The sequence below is a fragment of the Phasianus colchicus genome, chromosome 15 (genome assembly GCF_987193195.1).
Source record: "Phasianus colchicus chromosome 15, bPhaCol1.hap1.1, whole genome shotgun sequence".
In the NCBI taxonomy this organism is placed as follows: Eukaryota; Metazoa; Chordata; class Aves; order Galliformes; family Phasianidae; genus Phasianus; species Phasianus colchicus.
Window position 1 is genome coordinate 16527445 of NC_143450.1, and position 17674 is coordinate 16545118.

Consider the following 17674-nt stretch of genomic DNA (forward strand, 5'->3'; position numbering starts at 1 on the left):
GCCATAATCAGGGAAGAGTGTTTGTAACTGCAATCACATAGTTGCATCACTAAATTTAAAATGGACTTTTGTTTTATTACCACTTTTTTTTAGCAACTAAATGGGTACATTTTTAGAGTCTTCCATTTTGTGTGGAAATAGACCCCAAAGTGCTGTACCTGACACTACTAAAACTGGATTAAAAAAAAAAAAACAAACCCAACTTGAATAAAATATTGAAATATCACCTTTTACTTTGAGTTTGTGTCTTAACTGTGGAGATGATTTTGTACTGGTTTTTTTTTTTTTTTTTTTTGATCTGCAGGGAGATTGGCAGCAGTTTAGTGCTGTTTTTTTGGTAGCACATGTTAAAGAACTCAGAAAATACATGAATTAAAAATCGTGAGAATCGCCAAAATATAGAGTATGAGAGGAGGAATGAGCACCAGCCGTTTGGTCTCCAGAGTTGCCTTTTTTTCTAATGCATTAAAAAAACAAGGATTCTTTTCACCTGCTCAGGCCTTCTGCCCAATCTTGGCTGCCTTGTATGGAAGGTGACCGGTGCCTGTGTGGAAGGGCTTCGACCATTCGAACGTAATACTACAGTTCTATCACCTGTGAACAGACAGTGAAGCAACAAGCAGGTGCTTCGGGGAGAACCAGAAGTTACTGAGGGCGTTGTTAAAGCATCAACCCCCAGCTGCCATGGCTGCCGTTGGGGATAACGGCGAGCAGTTATTTCCCTCCTGTTAAAGTCCATAACCCTGCTCGGCGTTCCCGAGGGCAGCGAGGGCCCGTATTGCTTCCGAGGGCAGCGGCCTCCAGCTGAGGTTAGGCCCCGCCCTCTTCCTGTCAGCCCGGCTCTGCCATTTCCCGCTGCCACAGAGGGACCGCACTCCCCAGAGCGCATGCGCGTCGCTTTCCGCGCATGCGCAGTGGTTTCACGTCCGGCGCGCAGGTTTTCATTCATGCGCATGCGCGCCGCCCTCCCTGCGTGGGGCGGTGCTGTCGCCACGTCCGTGGGGGTGCCCGGCAAGATGGCGGCCGCCGGCGATGTGCGCTCCTTGGCGGGCCGCGCGCTCTGCCTCGTCCTTCTGTGCGGCTGGGCCGTGGCGGCGCGCGGCCTGCAGGCCTCCGGTGAGCTCGGCAGGGGGTGGGTGGGTCCCGGCTGCTGCGTGGGGGCGAGGCGGTGCTGAGGGCGGACACCCGGCCGTGGTTTTGTTGTTTTTCGTCTTCATCATGTTCGGCACATTTCGACCTAAAAATCGGCCCGGTTCCGTCCGACCCGCCGGGAGCGGTGTCAGCTCCGTGCTCCTTCCGTTATTGCCGTCCTGACTGCTGTTTTCCCGCAAGCTGTCCCGTGCCGTTAATCCCGCTCTGTTCCGTTGCTCCCGGCTGTTCTTCACACGTAGCTCGCTCCGAAAGTTCTGCCTCCCGTTTATTTCCATAGAAACGACCACAGATATCCCCAAAAACAACGGTTCTTCCCCACAGCCGCCACCGTTAGCAGTGCATTTTTGCCCGTAATGAACGAGGAGCTGCGTGTGCCACAACTCTGCAGCAGTGGAGGTGACTGCAGTGCCCAGTTGGGGTGCTCACAGCCCGGGTTGGGATCCAGGAAGGTTCCTCAGGCAGCAGGGAATGCTGGTGGGTGGGAAGGCACCGTGTCTGATGTTGGACCTTTACTGCCCCACCACCACCGTCTGCCTCTGGTGGCTTGGGCTGACATCATAAAATAGGAGGTGTGACCTTTGGAGCTGCATTCATAAAGTTTGTATTGTTCTGATTCTTAGTTCGGACTCTTGAACCTGCAGGCCAGCTTTACCAATAAGATGCGTTTCGAAGGCAGTGAATTACTGTTTGTTTTAGGTGGGCTGCTGCTTGGGTGGTGAAGAGAGCATCTGAAGGACAGAACAGTGCTGTTCTGCACCTGTGGTTCCTTTCCTGCCCCAGTGCTGCAGTACAGCTGCTCTGCCTGCCTGATGGGTGGGGAATAATGGAGGAGGTGGCTCAGGGTATCACAGAATTGCCAGGGTTGGAAGGGACCTCAAGGATCATGAATCTCCAACCCCCCTGCCACATGCAGGGCCACCAACCTTCCCACCTAATGTTAGACCAGGCTGCCCAGGGCCCCATCCAATCTGGCCTTGAACACCTCCAGGGATGGGGCATCCACAGCCTCTCTGGGCAGCTGTTCCAGCACCTCACCACTCTCTCTGTAAAGAACTTCCCCCTGACGTCCAACCTAAATCTCCCCTCCTTCCTGCAGGGTATGGAACAGAAAATTGTAGGAAACGAAGAGTTTTTAGTGCCACTTTGCTTTCTAACAAGTAAATTTCCCCGGAAGTGATTTGTAACCCTGTCAGGTATTTTTACAGGCAATGTTTGCTAGTTCGTCTGTCACCACGGTTAAACATTAACATCTATTTCTGAAGATAAGGCATCTCTGGAGCCAGGCACCATGTCTAATGTCATCGGACAGTGTTGTGTAACTGCAAACAATGCAGCCACCCATTATAGTGCCAAATAGTTTTGAGTGGATATCATCAATCAGTGCTGGTTTCGGTGCTAAGCTTGCCACTCCTGTTAAAGAGCTGAAATTTTTCAGGAGTAAGAGGAAGTTATTCCTTCTCGCTCGTTTGTGCTCAGAATAGGTGTAGAAAATTAAAGCAGTGTTCCTTGCTTTGCTGATCAGGTCCTTAATAGCATGTATATTTTAATTTGATGCAAGTGACCTTCCAAAGAATTAACTGAATGTGACTATATTTGGGCTCTGACATCACAGTCCAGAGATGTGGAGGTGTTACTGGGCAGTTGCTGACATGCCCTTCCTATGGGAAAGATACAAAGAACCTGTATCTGCTTCCCTCCTGTTCTTCCTTCTGGGTGAGCGCTTAGATGAGAAATGTTTGTGAGGTGTTCTTTTCATTTCCCTATCTAATGATAGAAGCACACTTTGGAGAGAGAGAGAGATGTTCATCAGAATTACTTAGTTCAAAAATTGGAATGGAGAATTTGTTAAGAGAGATTCTTCTTCCTTTTCTGAATGACAGACAAATGGCAATAACTAGATAATTTGCATCCAGTGTATTTTCTTGTCTCTGTGAAGTTTTTAATTGAGTAAATTAATAACACTGATTTGTCTGTTAAAAGCTAACTAGCTATAAATGTGAGACTTTCCTTGCAGCTGCCTTTCCTCATATTTATCTCCATGTGTGCAATTAGCTGGTTTTATTCCTGGGAGGAGAGAAGAGTTCCCTAAGCTTGTCTTCTACAAGAACTGAACAGTTAATGGTGATGTTCTGGACTAATAATTTCTTCAGCAATGACAAGTGTTTTAAAGCAGGTGATTTGGAGCTTAAGCCTTGAGAAACCATCATATCTGGTTCACATGGGATGAGTGAGTCTTCTCTGTTCTCTGGTTGATTAAAGGGTAATTCATGCTAGAAAAAGGTGCCATACAAACAAGAAGAGTTGTAACTGATCCTCTGTAAATATATGTATACATGAATAACATGATTCAGTATCCCCTGAATAATATTTTACTTGGGAGTAATTTGACACAAGCAGTTGGCTCAGTGCTTCATTTCTAGAATCTGTAACTTTCCGGTGAGGCAGGGAGCACCTCGGGAGCACTTAATGGAAGTCTTGTTCCTTGGTCTTTTAAGTAAAGTTAGACGTGCCAAAAATACAAGGCAGGTATGGTTCTCCAATTGAAAGGCCTGCTGAAATTCTAAAATGTGTTCTTCACTTTTAAGGTGCCTCCTTGATTTGAATCTAGTAGTTTATAAGTAGCCATTTTTTTAATTCTAAAAAGAAATAAATAGAAAAGAGCAAACAGGTCAGGTTTACAGCATGTTGCTTCCTGATTCAGATCTCCCTGGTGATGAACAGCTGTGGTTGTAGGGAAAATGGGGACCAAGTGATCAGGTCTGTACAAATCTACAAGGGGAGCGAAGACACGTCTCTGACCTTCCAAGTCTGGGAAATGAGCATGCTGAATTTGGCACACGTGTCCAGTAAGTGTTATTATATAACTCAGGTTATTGTTCTTGTCTCACTTAAGGCTTCTCTTTTGAAGTTGCTGAAGTGCAGGATTGTGTATTTCTGTGTATGAATTTGTAAAGGTTTGTGGTATGAAATCTATCCTGCCTGTCTTTGTAAGATTTCTTTCTGTGCCTGCAGTAATTTCTGTTTATAGTTGAAGTTAGTGCCTTGTCCTTAATATTGACTGTTTCTCATCCCTTTCTCAGATGCTGTGAGAACGGAACTGGTTCAAAATATTTCTTCTGGAAATGAGAATGAAACACTAAGCAGCTCCCAAAATTTGACAGACAACTGGCAGAGTGTAACCCCAACAAAAAAAGAGACAAACCCCACAACAGCTAAAATCAGTTCTGTCACCATAGGAAAACCATCCACAGCAAAAGATGATTCTGTGCCGTACGTTTCTCGTGTGGTAACTGCTAGTCCTGTATCTCAAGTGGACGTTGATGCTTCTGAGGATACTAAAATTGAGGAAGAAGACCTTCTGACAGATTTGAAAGACGCACTGAATAGTTCACCGCCCATAGAAAAAGAAATTATGGATTCAGATGGAGATGACTATGATACTTTTGAAATGACATCAAATTCCAGGTATAACCCAGACCTCCTCGAAATGCCAGAAGATGATGACTCTGACACCATCAGCAATTACAATGAGGAGATCAAGTCGCTGGATGAAAAGATCAAATATGTGTCTGTCTCAGGGTTGGAAGAAGAAGAGGACAGCCATTTCTTTTTTCACCTGGTTATAGTTGCCTTCTTAGTAGCTGTTGTTTATGTCACCTATCACAATAAGAGGAAAGTAAGTGTGCTTTGAAAGGTTGAGAGAAATGACTTCAGGATTTAAAGCAAAGTTGTATTGCTTTCTAAACTGTTTTAGAGTAGGAGCTTAGCTTTTTGGAAGATGAAATCTTTGATCACTTAACTTAGTTGTGCCACCAATGTGCAGATCATTACTGTCATTTTTATCTCTGTAATGAAAATGAATTTGAATCAAACATTTAAGATTGGAAAATGAAATGATAGCATTGATAATCAGCTCATGTTAAACACTGGTAGTGTCTATTACTAAGTTGCAGACGTGAGAGCTGAGTGATGTTGCGTGAAGGTAATTTTGGTATTGCACAGGATTATAAACAGTGCATGCACTACCACTGATGCTACACAAATATCTGTACTGAAGGATTTATGGGCTGGGTGCTGTGTTTTGCCAAACTGCAACTGAATTTGTCAGCAGGTGACTTGATGGCATGGATGCTGTGAAAATATTTAACTCTCGTGCTGTGTTTTATAGAAGCAGTAATATCACTGCCAGGATAACTGAGCAGAGTTGTGGTGTGAATACAGTTGTTAAGCTGGCTGTCTAAACCAAAATGCTTCTCCATATCACAATGTAAATGGGCTTCTTTTTCTTTCAGATCTTCTTACTGGTCCAGAGCCGAAGATGGAGGGATGGGCTGTGCTCCAGAACAGTAGAATATCATCGTTTAGACCAAAACGTTAATGAAGCAATGCCTTCTCTGAAAATTACTAATGACTACGTATTTTGAAAGCACTGTGATTTGAGTTTGCTCAACTTATCACTCTTTGCCTGCCTAGTCATGTAATGATATCCAGGTATTCTAAACATGCCACTTGTACTGAAGTGAGAGGTAGTCTCTTGGACCTGGATGTTTTTGAGATTAAATCTCATGCAGGATCAAGGGCACATGCATCTGTTTGCTACTTTGGTCAGATTTTAGATCAGCTGTAGAGATGCAGTTTAATAATTAGTGCCGTTTCCATTCGTTAAGCTTCTTCATTTCTGTCTGGAGCAATCTTAATACCAATCAAAAAAAAAAAAAGCATAAAATATTTTAGGTCTAATAAATTAATGAGTTTGGCATCACTAAATCAAATTAATATCTCTTTGCTAATCACTTACATGGCTCATAAATCTTGCTATATTGCAAACTTAAAATATAATTGCTTTTTCCCGTGCTCAAATTCTGATGCTGCAGATCTTTCATCTTGTCTTTTTTGGTTCTGTTCTTGCTTTGCATAGCTTGATCCTATTCTAGGCAGAATAGCTGGCATGACAATTTCATAATTTTTGTATGTGCTCATGCAGCAAATCATTTAAAAATAATTATGTAGAAAGCATTTGATTTCAGAAGTTACATATTGCAAAACGTTCCTGATCTGTGAGAAGGTGTGCAGCTTTGTGACTGGCCGACTGATATTAATGACTATTTCATTTTCTTTTGAAATTAATGAATGGAAAAATAAGCCTTGTTCAATAAACTGAACTAGAATAGAGGTAGTTGACAGGCTTCCAATACAGCAAAGCTTTCTGTTGAATTTTAAATCCGTTGGGGAAAAAAGGTCTGTGGTTTGGTCTGTTATAAACAGGAGTAGGCTGAGAGAGTAAGAATGCTTGTCTGTTATAAACAGGAGTAGGCTGAGAGAGTAAGAATGCTTTGTTTTGTTGTTATTCTGACCCGGGTAACAGGCAGATGGAAATAGCACTGTGGGACTGCAGGTCTGCAGCCAGCAACTCTCCTTTTACACAGCAGTGTAAAGCAAGTTAGCGGTACGGTAGGGTGGTCTGTTTTGTTTAAACCTTGTCTTTTCTACTTCCATTATTTATGTTTTCATAAGTTGTAAAATATAAAATCGTAGTTTTCTGTACATTCTGTTGGTGATTTTGTTTTCAAGTTGATAAATATGTAAATAACGATGGGGCGAAAGTCCATAATTAATGACTGGGTATTCAAATAGTGAATAGTGAAAACCATTTTGGGAAAAAAAATAAAGGATTTGCAGCCGTTGGCATGAGGAACCCAAAGGCACAATCCTGCCTTAAAAATGAAGTGTTACAAATTGTAATTTGCTTTGTTTTCATAACCACCAGAAAGTAAAGTACAGACAAAAATACCCCAAAATCTTTTCTTGCAGTATTTTTTATCATATTTGGACTTGTATCACTTAGTATTTTTGAATAAGGTTTTTAAAATAAATGACAATAATAAGTTTGTGGGTTTTTTTTTTGTTTTTTTTTTTTAATCTTACCTATTTCACTACTTTTATACAGTGCCTTATGATAACGAGCTTGCTTCAACTTGGGATTGGGCAGCATATCCAGAGTCATATTTTGTTACTGGTGACATTGCTCTGTGTTGGGGCAGTTGTGTTCCTTCCAACAAACCCACAGGTTTTAAAATTTAAATAAAAAGTAACACTTTTGCTGGAGGAAGAAGCGCACAGCTAACAGCCACATTGCTTGGTGTGAGCTTCTCAGGGGAACCTCTCACAGGTCTAACCTGGAATCAGTTACCAAACCTGCTTCTTTGTGGTTTGCTTTGCTGCCCCTGCAGTGTATTTTGCAATACTGTGACAACACTCACCCTGCAGCCTTAGTGCTGTGAGTTGCATCTGCTTGCATTTAGGCCACCTTGGCTGTACTGCTGAAGGTAATACATTCTCTTTTGTAAAGGCCCTTTATCTGTCTTTGCTGAATGTGCTCATGCACGTGGTGCCCTTTGAGGAGAAAATCCCATCTCAAGCCTTGCCCTCCTGCCACTCGTATCAGTACAGAAGTCTTTTTCTTTAGGTGACCCATAGGAGATCGTGAAGCTGCGGCTCACACACGTGTTTTGTAGCAGTGTGCAGCTAACCATGCTTCCTTCCAAGCACTGAAGATGAAGAGCTGCTCATTGCTCAGGCTGTTTTCCACACTGTCTCACAAGTAAGAGAGAATTTTCTTTTAAATCTGCATTTTTATTAATAAGGCTCTTTACCAATGACACTGAGGGAAACTATTCTTAGTGGTTTTAAATTATAGGAAATTAACATTCACCTGAAATCTTTGAAGTTCTTCAAACAGCAAGTTTCATTTGGAGGTTGTCTGAGCAGATGCACTCCTGGGATGCTCATGTATTATAAGTGCTTGGGGCTCCATGGGGCTGGTGGTGTCTGTATGAAGCTGCCCCAGCTGATAGGCTCAGTGCTCTGTGATGGTACTGGAGCAGAAAGTTTGTGGTAATCAATTTACATAATGATGATGGTGGAATATCACTGTGTATGGGAACTGCTGAGTCCCAGCCTGAACCACTGATGGAGCACCTGGGGAAGGACCAGGTCAGCTCTGGGAGCACAGGTGAAGGCAATTCAGCTTCACAATGAGTGGAAGGGCTGCAGCCTGGCTGCACCTCTCTTAGAGCCCATTTAAGGGCTGACAGCCACTGGGGAAGGATCTCTTCCTGGAGATCCCTTCTTGGTGAAGCTCTCCACTGCAAAGCTGGGATCTTCTGATATGGTGAGCAATTTTCTTCCTTTATAGCACCTTTCTATCATGTTGGTCCTTCCACCATCACACCTTTGTTGTAACACCTTTCCCATCATATTGATCTGTCCGATTGCTACACAAGGAAATCTTTTCATTTGCAATAACCCCTGGAATGCTGCCTGTCAGGGAAGCACCTGGATGAATTGGCTGGGTGGCTTGATGAGCTGCTTCCTAATAGCACTGATAAAAGGGGAAAGGTTTCACATGATCCAATTCTGTGAGGGCTCCAGTCCCACCAGGAGAGTGGGGTGTATGTCATCCCTGGTGCAATAAAGGAGCCATTTGCTGATGAGGTAATCAGGGCTCAACTACTGCTTTTTAATTTCTTTAATTGAATTTGCTTGTGGAAAATTAAGAGCAGGCAATGAAAAATTCATAAGGTGCTGAGATCAAATAGAGGAAAAAGCAAACAGATTTATGTCAGATCTTACTAACAAGAAATGTCTGATGAGTTCCTTTACAGCAGAAAGGGAACTTTCTCGTGTTAAGGTGAATTATGGCTTCCATCTGTATTCTGATAAAAGAAATAAAACAGCAGTGAAGAGCTTTCTGATTTAACTTCTCGAGGGGAAGGCTGAAGCTCTGTTTATGTAGGTTCCCATCAGTTGGGTTTTGTGGAATGAAGGCAGAAATAACGAGTAGGATTGTTTAAACAAATGATACATTTCGCTTTTGCTACCCAGGACATCAGCTCTTTTAAAATAGCTTAACTTCCATCCTGCACCAGCTCAGAGCATCCAGCTGTGCTCGGCTGCTGCTCGGCTGCGTGCAGGGGAGCAGAGCGAGGTTTGTGTAAGCTGGGTGCTGTGAGTTATGGGGGACGAAGGTGTGGGATTTCTACAACGCCACAAAAAGAGTGGAAACAGAAATGGGCCGTTTTGATTCTCCTCACACAGGCTGAGGAGAGGAGCGGCGCTCTGACAGCCCTGCAGAGCTGCCACGAAGCGAGCAGGTGTTCCAGCACGGCTGGAGGCAGCTGCACGCGGAGCTGCGGGCGGGGAAACTTGAAAGTTGCTCCTGATTTAGGAAACGTGCGGTGAGAACCAACGGCTGAGAGCAACGGAGAGCAGCAGGTGGGGCACGGGGCCATGAGCACCTGCACCGCCGGATGGGCTGTGCTACGGCTGTCTGTCCATCCGTCCCCACGCCGTGCATCCCTGCTCCTGAAGGTAGGTGTGTTCTCAGCCCGGATGCGATTTCCTCTTTTAATCTTTTGTTCCTAGTTTGGTTTTTAGTCTCCCTGTTACACTGAACTGCCTTACTATGCAGCTAGAGCTGGCCCAAAGCAAACGTCTCCTTTAGGATGGAGATGGGATGTTGGTGCAGCAGCAGCAAGCTTAATAAAATAAAGCAAGCTGCTTTAAAGCTGTAATCAAACTATCGCATAAAGCCAACCCCAAAACGAGCATTTCACACGATTAGAGTCTGTGTGAATGGCTGCTTGCTGAGGTCTCAGCACGATGATGAGTTTTGTTGCTGCAGGCCAGGCTGGCCGGCTGCTTTGGGCTTGCTTTTGCTTAGGGCTTGCTCCTTGCGTTGTGTTTTAGGAGGGCAATCCTCGTGCAGGAGGTTTGGGATGCTGCTGTGCGCTCCTAAAATATCACAGCTCCCAAACCAGAGCTGCGTTCCCGTAGTGCTGAGGGTCGTTGTGGTTGTGCCAAACCCTCGTATAGGGCCGGTAGAGCAGCAATCCTCGGGGCCATGAATCCTAACGCCACAAAGCAGCAGAGTTAATGGCGTCCTTCCTGTGCTTTTTCTTTTCCAATCACGCTCTTTAAAAGGAGCCCAGGACGCTCTTTTTGTTAAACTTTTCTAATGCAGGGCATGCAAACGGCCTCGCCAACAAAAACGGTTCATTTCAGAACTTCTCAGCGTCGCTGTTTGCAATGTAGTTAATTAGAAAGAGAAGAATGAGATTTTTCTGTAATTGGTCTTTAAATCATGATCAAAATCATTTCGTAATCTCCTTAAACTTATTTTTAATTACAAGGTCTATTACCTTGTTAAGTTATTAACACTGAAAATCACTAATCTCGGCGATTTCCTCTCCTTATTAAAACGAAACTACAAAGGTCGTGTTATCCTTATCGAGGTGCATTCATTACTAAATATTAAATGAAAGCGGATCTACTCCATACAAAGCTGTAAATCGCGTTGAAATGTATGCAAGCAAGAGGCGATGCTCACATCCTCCACATAACTGCCCCTCTGCACGGGGGAGCAGCGAGCAGAACATTCTGAGATGCCTCCAGGGCGCAGCTTCCTGCATTATGACAGATGTTAAGGACTCGCTTCAGAACGTCTCTGTTAAGGTTAACTCAGCCTTAATGCTTCTGATAAGTTCCAATATTAAATTATAGCGGGGTGATCTGGGGAGCTGCCATCGCTGGGGCGAGGGACGACAAGGAATCCTTATAGTGCAAAAGGTTTGGGGTCGCTGTGTGGATGCGGCCGTCCGCTCCGTCGGGCTCGGCGCCCCCTCGTGCGTTTCCCCGCGCGGCCACCAGGGGGCGCTGCTGCCGCGCCGATGCCCGCCCCGAGGAGCGGCTGCGCTGCCGCGTGCTGGGATCCAATGACGGCATTCCCGGAGCTCCGCTTTTGCTTCCCGAGCGACTCGTGGCTCTCACACTTCGCACGTTCGCTCGTCTGTAACTGTTTCACTTTCGTGCGACGCGGCAAAATAACCTCCAAGTCCAAAATCGCGGCTGTCGAACTCTCAGGAAACGTTTTCTCGATCCAGCGCGTTCGTGCTGTAGGACAAGAGGAAAACGTGGGCATGCGGCACCAACCTCCCCGAAAGTCCCTGTGTGGGAATGGAGAAGTGGCTGCAATGCGAAATGTTGCTGATTGTGGCGGTATCAGGTGATGAATGTTACCGGAGAGCATCTCACCTTTTCCATAGCGATATCCAAACGAGTGCCGCGTGTGAGAGTGAATGCAGATTTAGGGAGCCATCACCGAGTTGTACTTAACAGTATTCATGCTGCCAATGCCCATTTCTTTATTGGGTTTGGTGTCTGAAGAGTGGTTCCTTTGTAACCTTACTCTGTAAGTAATTAGCTCACCTAATTACGTGCCTGTGTGGCACAGCTGAGCAAAGTGTTGCACACCGGGCTGCTCCGTGCAGTGATTAATGGCTGTGATCAGCCGTGGTTTCCAGCAGCAGTGCTGGGGGTCAGGGGATGACCATAATGCACTATTAGGACCCCCCACACCTCCTGATTCCTGTCCTGCTTGCTTTCTCTCTTAGTGCTGCTCTTTGGGCACAGAGCTGGAGCCCGAGGGAGAAGCACCTGTGGCAGAGGTGGTTGCTCATTAAGAAAATGGCAGTGAGGCTTTGGGATAAGGTGGAGCTGATGCTGGGGCTCAGCAGTGGCACTGGGGTGGGCAGTGGACCACGATGGCTGTGGTGCTGCCTCAGGTTCCTCAGGAACGTGCTGAGTGGGAATGGAGAAGTTCTGAACTGAATTCAGGAAATCCCTTTACCAGTTTAATACAAGAGCTGGAGCTCCTTTAGGGCCACGTGGTGTGGTGCTTCTTGGGGTAAAGTCATGCAAAGCTCCTCAGGTTCTGCTGTTAATAGCAGTAAGGGATAAGGATGCTACCACAGCTCCTCACTCATCCACCTGTAGTGCTAACAAACAACCTGGCACAGGCTGAGCTCGGATGGATGGGCACGAGTGGGAACTGCAGCATTCAGTGCACTGAGATGAGCGGTGCTGCACTTTGCCTTCTTGGTGCCCCGGCTGCTGTCTTAATTCCCTCTGCTCACAACTGCAGGCAGATGCTTGGCTAATTGAGGGCTGAGGTTGCAGAGGTGATGGTCCAGTCTGTGCTGCTGTTTCTCAAGCTGGATCGCACCTCACTTCATAAACAGTCCCACCCGCTTGGTGCAACAAGAAAACACTGAAGGGAAAATAAAAAGCCTCAGTTAAACTGAGCAGCTGGTGCAGCACTGTGAATGAAATCAGTTCCTATTGTGGCAGCTGTGCTGGAGGTGCAGGGAGGGCTCACGGTGCTTTTCAGCCCTCCCTGTGTTGCTTTGGGATCGGGGTCTGCAAAGGGTGAGGAGGGAAGCAGGGATGTGCTGTGAGAAACTGAGCCCCCACTGTGGGGCTGCAGGATGGGGGAAATGCCTCTGCTTCTCCAGAACCAGCGATTTCCCCCATTGCAAAGCACAGCCCAAAGCTCACAGCCTCCCTGGCTGCCCACACTGGTGCAGCAGCAGTGAAGGCTTTTGAATAAAGCAGCGAGGTTCTGTATTTCAGAGCAAGATTATCTTGAAATATTTACTATAGAGGTGTTGATGGAAGCAGCATGTTTGTGTCAGCGTCTGACTGACACGTTGGTTTTCAAATAACCCTTTGCTCCTGAGATACTTAAAAGCTTTTCTAAACATATTCTCCCATCTCCAGGGGGATAATCTTGCTTGTTTCAGATCTGCTCTGCTAAAGGCTGCCTGTTTGCTTGTGAGTGAGAATATTTGAATGTCACCATTTGTTCCGTTTGGTGAGGGGGACTCTCCCAGGTTTTTCTGTAGATGTTTATTGTTTGTTGTGGAAATCGGTGGTCGGAGGTCTGCAACAAAAATGAGAGATGCAATGTATCACCTATTGCTGTCAAACCTGGAAAAAAAAAAACCAAATAAACAAAGCCAGGGCCCAAACCTCTGCTGTTTTCCTCTGCGGAAGGCACATGAAAGCCCATTGCTTCCAGCAAAAGGTTGACCCCAAGATTGAAGTGCGAGAGTGAGCGGTGCTCAGTTACTGCAGTTGCTACAAACCCTTGGATGCAACAGTGGCAATGTGGAAGCACCCAGGTGTCAGAGGAGAGGTGGGAAACGTTAACCCTTTGGGTCTGCCATCCCACAGAGAGCCTTGTGACGATGTGAGGGGACCCAAGCAGTGGGAAGCAGAGCACCTGGGGCAGAAAAGAGCATCTGCAGCCACAGAATCCTGCTGGGCTGGGCTGGGTGCTGCCATTTGGGATCACAGCCACATGAAGTTCTGTTCTCATTCCACAGCCCAATGACTGTGTGGTGTTTCCCTTCTCTGCTCTTTGCACAGAAATGGGGGTTTCCTGCCCCAGCTCAGCATGTGGCCCAGCCCCCCACTGCCTCAGTGTTGGGATTATGGGAACCTTTGGCACTGGGAAGTTGGGGGAAAAAAAAAAACAAAACAGAAGAAATTGAATTTTTTTGGCTACAGTTTTCATTATTCTACCACATTTTAGGGCTTTCTATGTGAACTCCAATCTCTTACTTATTTTAAGCAGATTAATGCTTTATAAATAAAGATAAGAGAATTACAAAAACTCTGGAGAAGGCCAGGCTGTGTGGTGACATGCTGTGCAGGAGCCCTGCCAGCTGAGTGACACGCTTCATTCAGTGCCACGTGAAGGACAAAGCTCTCCTTGCTTTGCAGGATGCTCACCTGCAGCCACGGGCTGGAAAGAGCCACAGCCTTCCCTCATTATTTCCCATTTCTGTGCTCAGTGATGGCCATCAGGGCATGGTGGGCTGTTGTGCACCTCGGGCTGCTTACGGCAGCTCAGCTGTGTGTTACAGAGGGAAAGGAGATGCTGTTAATGTAGGCGTGTGTTCTCCAGTCCATCCATACCGGTGTCCTCTCTGACTGTGAGGCTCCGAATCCCAGTTGGCCACTGGTGTGTGCTGTGAATGTGTTTATTGCTGAACGATAGGTAGAACGTGCATGCAATAGAGGCATGGATAGCTTTCAGCTGCTGTTGGCAAAACGCTTGATTTGGTTCAGGCTGATCACCACAAATCACCTCTGCTGGGGATGGGCTCTCGGGTACCTTTGGTGCTGTCTGAGCTGCAGTCACAACGGTGGGGCTGAAGCTGTGTCAGGCTGCAGAGCTGCACATCCGTGGTGCTGCCTGCAAAGCGACACCGAGCATTTCCTTGTGGCTCTATGATTTCCTGTGAATAATTGTATTACGGTGCTGTCTACAAGCTTAAACCCAGCACTGAGCTCTGGATTGCTGCAAATATTTTCACACCGTGGAAAGTAGTGAAGCTGAGCCAACAGGGTGCTTCTCATATGAAGAAGGGCTGAGAGAAGTGGGCTTGCTTAGCTTAGAGAAGGCTCTGGGGGGACCTCATTGTGGCCTTCCAGTACTTGAAGGGAGCAAATAAACAGGAGGGGGAATGACTGTTTTTGAGTGTGGGTAATGATAGGACAAGGGAGAATCGTTTTAAACCGAGACAGGTTTAGGTTAGATACTAGGAGGAAGATTTTCATTATCACACAGAGTGGTGAGGCAATGGAACAGATTGCCCAAGGAGGCTGTGGATGCCCCATCCCTGCAGGCATTCAAGGCCAGGCTGGATGTGGCTCTGGGCAGCCTGGGCTGCTGGTTGGTGACCCTGCACACAGCAGGGGGTTGGGACCAGATGAGAGCATTGTGGTCCTTTTCAACCCAGGCCGTTCTATGACTCTTGGTGATTTTTCTCCCAAGCATTACAGGGCTCTCTGGTCTGCAAAACATAGCAGGAGTTCACCTCCCTGCCTCTGGTTGTGGTGTCTGTGTGGCAGTTTGTATTTCTGGGGTGGTTGCAGCAGCTGATTTACACTCAGACAGCTTAATCTTAAAAGGAAAGAGATTAACATTTCTGTGGCAGCACCGTTTGCAAGGAATAGCACACCCCTTGTCGAGAAGATCATCATTGCTGTGACTAATTAACGCAGCATGCTTAATTGCTTTGTGCAATTGAGGGTGGAGTTCCATTTTACCTCCAGTTAGATGGAGATGGAGCAGGGAGCTTTGGCATCCCTTGCATGCAGAGACTGGCTGTGTGCGGAGTTCAGCATCCAATTAGTTTATTTTCTTTTAATTTCTGAATGGATGGGCTGCCTGGCTGTATGGTTGCCGGAATGGATTTGTAATGCAGGCTACCCAAATATTTGGAAGATGAACCTCAACAGCCCTTCAACGTCCTCCAACCTGCAGTAAGGGACCTGGGTCTGGAGCCTGCGATTATTTTCCTTTGGTTGAACACTGAGAATATTTAATTGCCTGAAAGCTGTGATACCTGTCAATCACGTGTTGCCTCACATTTGAGGCTGAAAGGGCAGAGTGATTCCTGAAGACTTGTTATTAAAGGAAATTACTAGTACAGCTGGCTCAGATATTGCTAAGAAACAAGATTATAGATGGGTAACGTTACCATGGAAAGCCAAATGCTTTAATCATAGCCCAGCATGTGGCAATAGAATTTTGAAAGCCACGCTACCACAAAACGTAACAAAACCTGTGTGTCAGGCAGGGATCTGAGTGTCAGCAGGCACTGAGGGAACTGCTGCATGGCTGAAGTGGCTGTGGGGCTTTGCAGCCCCAGCACTGAGTTCTGCTGTCTGTCTTGCACATGGATAAATATCTGCAGAGCTTCACGGGGTAATGAAGAACTGAAGCCTGGTGGGGGGGGGATGAACACAGAACTGTCAGTTTTACAGAAGGGGAAATCTGTGCAGGGAGGACTTTGCCCTGTGAGGTTTGGGCTGCTTCCTGCTCACAGCTGTGAACAAGGCTTGGGTGGACCTTTTGTTTGACCTCATTTGGCACTTGTTAGCTGTGACATGGGCTGCCCTCATCTGCAGCCCAGAACTGTCCCAAAATTGGATGGGTGGCAACAAATAGCGATGGCAATTTACTGCTGTGCATTGGTGGGACTCAATGGAGGAAATGCTGCGTAGGATTTAGTAGAAGGTGGCTGCATCCAGTGGATGAGTATGTCTGGTCCTGTAATTGCTGGAAAGTTTTCAGAAGATGTAGGTGTCCCTGATCATTGCAGGGCAGTTGGGCCAGATGGTCTTTAATGGTCCCTTCCAACTGAAACCATTCCATGGCTGTGATAAAAGAATTCATTTGCCAGCAGTGACTTACACCAGAGTCTTTGCTCCTCTTTTTCCTCCAGGGAGCAACTGAAGGAGGAGGATGAGTCCTTTGTTCAAAGCCAGACATTAGAACTCAGTGTTCAGGCACAAGGTGTTGAGATGTCAGGGTCGTGTTTTAAGGCATGAAGGCACCACAGTGGGCAGCAGCCAAAGGCATGGGCAGGACAGTCTGCCTGGTTCTAGTGGAAAAAAGGCCAATATCCAGGATCTGGATGTGTACAGAAACACAGTGCCAGCAGTCTCTGGTCTGTTCAGAACAGCTGAAATAGTCTCAAATGCCCAAAGTTCTCTTGTAGCCTGGATTAGTTGGGTTTTACCATCCCCCATGACTCGGGCTGAACAAAGCAGCAATCAACTCATTTGGGGTTTCCTCCTGTTGTGGGAAGGACTGGCCTGGACATTTCATTATAGCCAGTGGGAACCAAGTGTAAATTATAGGTTTAAAAAATGGAACCGATAAAAAGCAAGGAGATGTAAATAGAAAAGTGGCACATAGCAGTCAGATTTAAAGCCAGCTGGAGGTTATGTAGTGGCAATGAGATTAGGAGAGCCAAAAAGAAAGCCCTGGGACATAATAGAGCTGATTTGTTATGGGTACATAGCTGAAATAATAATAATAAAATTCGATTCTGCCTGTTGCCACACTCCCTCCCCCTGATCTCATAATGTTAATAAGATCGTAATGAAATGCTGGCAAGTTTTGGTCTCAGTCATAAAACTTGAAGGGCACACTCTGGTCTTCCCCACCTGAATGTCACAGGACAATGCCTCTCCAAGCTGCAGGCCAATATTAGTTTCTTCTCATGCAATCAAGTTATGAATATTTTGATGCATGTTCTCTTCAGCAGGATTTAGTGCCTGAACTGTGTCGGTGTCAGTGATGAGATAATACCTTTCTTTCCCCTTCTCTGTCTGTGCATAAAGAACAAGCATTATGGAACACAGCAAGGAGGTGAGCCTGGTGCAAGCAGAACTTTCTGATCGTGCTCCTTTGAAGGAAGCCTGGTGCTCAGTCCTGCCTGCAGATGTGCTCATACGCAATGAATACCCGCCAGCAATTTTCATGATGGAAAAAGATATTAATCTGTTTTCTCAGAAGGCATTTCTTGGTCCATTAGCTCTGGGTTAGTGCTTTTCCTGGGCTCCCAGTGTCTGGGAAACAAAATGAGAGGAGTTTGCAAATGCATCTGCATAGAAGTTGGTGTAAAGAAAATGGGGGTAAATCCCTTTTAAGAGGTTTATCTGGTCTCTAAGATCAGATTCACAACTCAATGACATCATCACACAGGTGATGTTTTTAATCACTCCTTTTCCTGCTGAGTTTACAAGGATGCCCTCATAGCTCTGCACACAGAGGCTGTGTGAGATGCTGGGGTCTGACACAAGCTCTGCCTTGTCATTGCCA

The 17674-nt window shown here is 46.1% G+C and overlaps 2 protein-coding genes across 7 annotated transcripts in view; both read left to right on the forward strand.

Moving 5' to 3' along the window:
* Positions 1-506: 506 nt before the first annotated feature.
* On the forward strand, positions 507-7037 carry C15H5orf15 (chromosome 15 C5orf15 homolog). 5 transcript variants are annotated; one of them, XR_016471276.1, is made up of 4 exons: positions 507-1116; positions 4233-4828; positions 5445-6423; positions 6466-7037. XR_016471276.1 is itself a non-coding variant. In XM_090150672.1 (4 exons), the coding sequence occupies exons 1-4, from the start codon at positions 1033-1035 to the stop codon at positions 5574-5576; spliced, it is 957 nt and encodes a 318-aa protein (XP_090006798.1). In that variant the 5' UTR covers positions 507-1032; the 3' UTR covers positions 5577-7037. The 5 variants fall into 5 exon arrangements, 4 of the variants coding, with proteins under 4 accessions (XP_090006798.1, XP_031454295.2, XP_031454294.2 ...); XM_090150672.1 differs by adding an exon at positions 3854-3998 and having other exon boundaries at positions 5445-7037; XM_031598434.2 differs by lacking the exon at positions 507-1116 and adding exons at positions 1123-3379; positions 3854-3998 and having other exon boundaries at positions 5445-7037.
* Positions 7038-8466: 1429 nt separating this feature from the next.
* LOC149915934 (uncharacterized) overlaps positions 8467-17674 on the forward strand; it is a 68422-nt gene continuing 59214 nt past the window's right edge. For both annotated transcript variants that reach the window (XM_090150830.1, XM_090150831.1), the window contains exon 1: positions 8467-9522. In XM_090150830.1, coding sequence (XP_090006956.1) covers positions 9462-9522 — 61 coding nt within the window. In that variant the 5' untranslated portion in view covers positions 8467-9461. The remainder of the gene's footprint in view (positions 9523-17674) is intronic.

Bases quoted from the DNA above. Each gene is read 5' to 3' on its own strand.
- C15H5orf15 (XM_090150672.1), top strand. From the start codon at position 1,033: ATGTGCGCTCCTTGGCGGGCCGCGCGCTCTGCCTCGTCCTTCTGTGCG. The intron at 3,999-4,232 runs GTAAGTGTTATT...TCCCTTTCTCAG, and splicing joins GAATTTGGCACACGTGTCCA to ATGCTGTGAGAACGGAACTG. The intron at 4,829-5,444 runs GTAAGTGTGCTT...TTTTTCTTTCAG, and splicing joins CCTATCACAATAAGAGGAAA to ATCTTCTTACTGGTCCAGAG.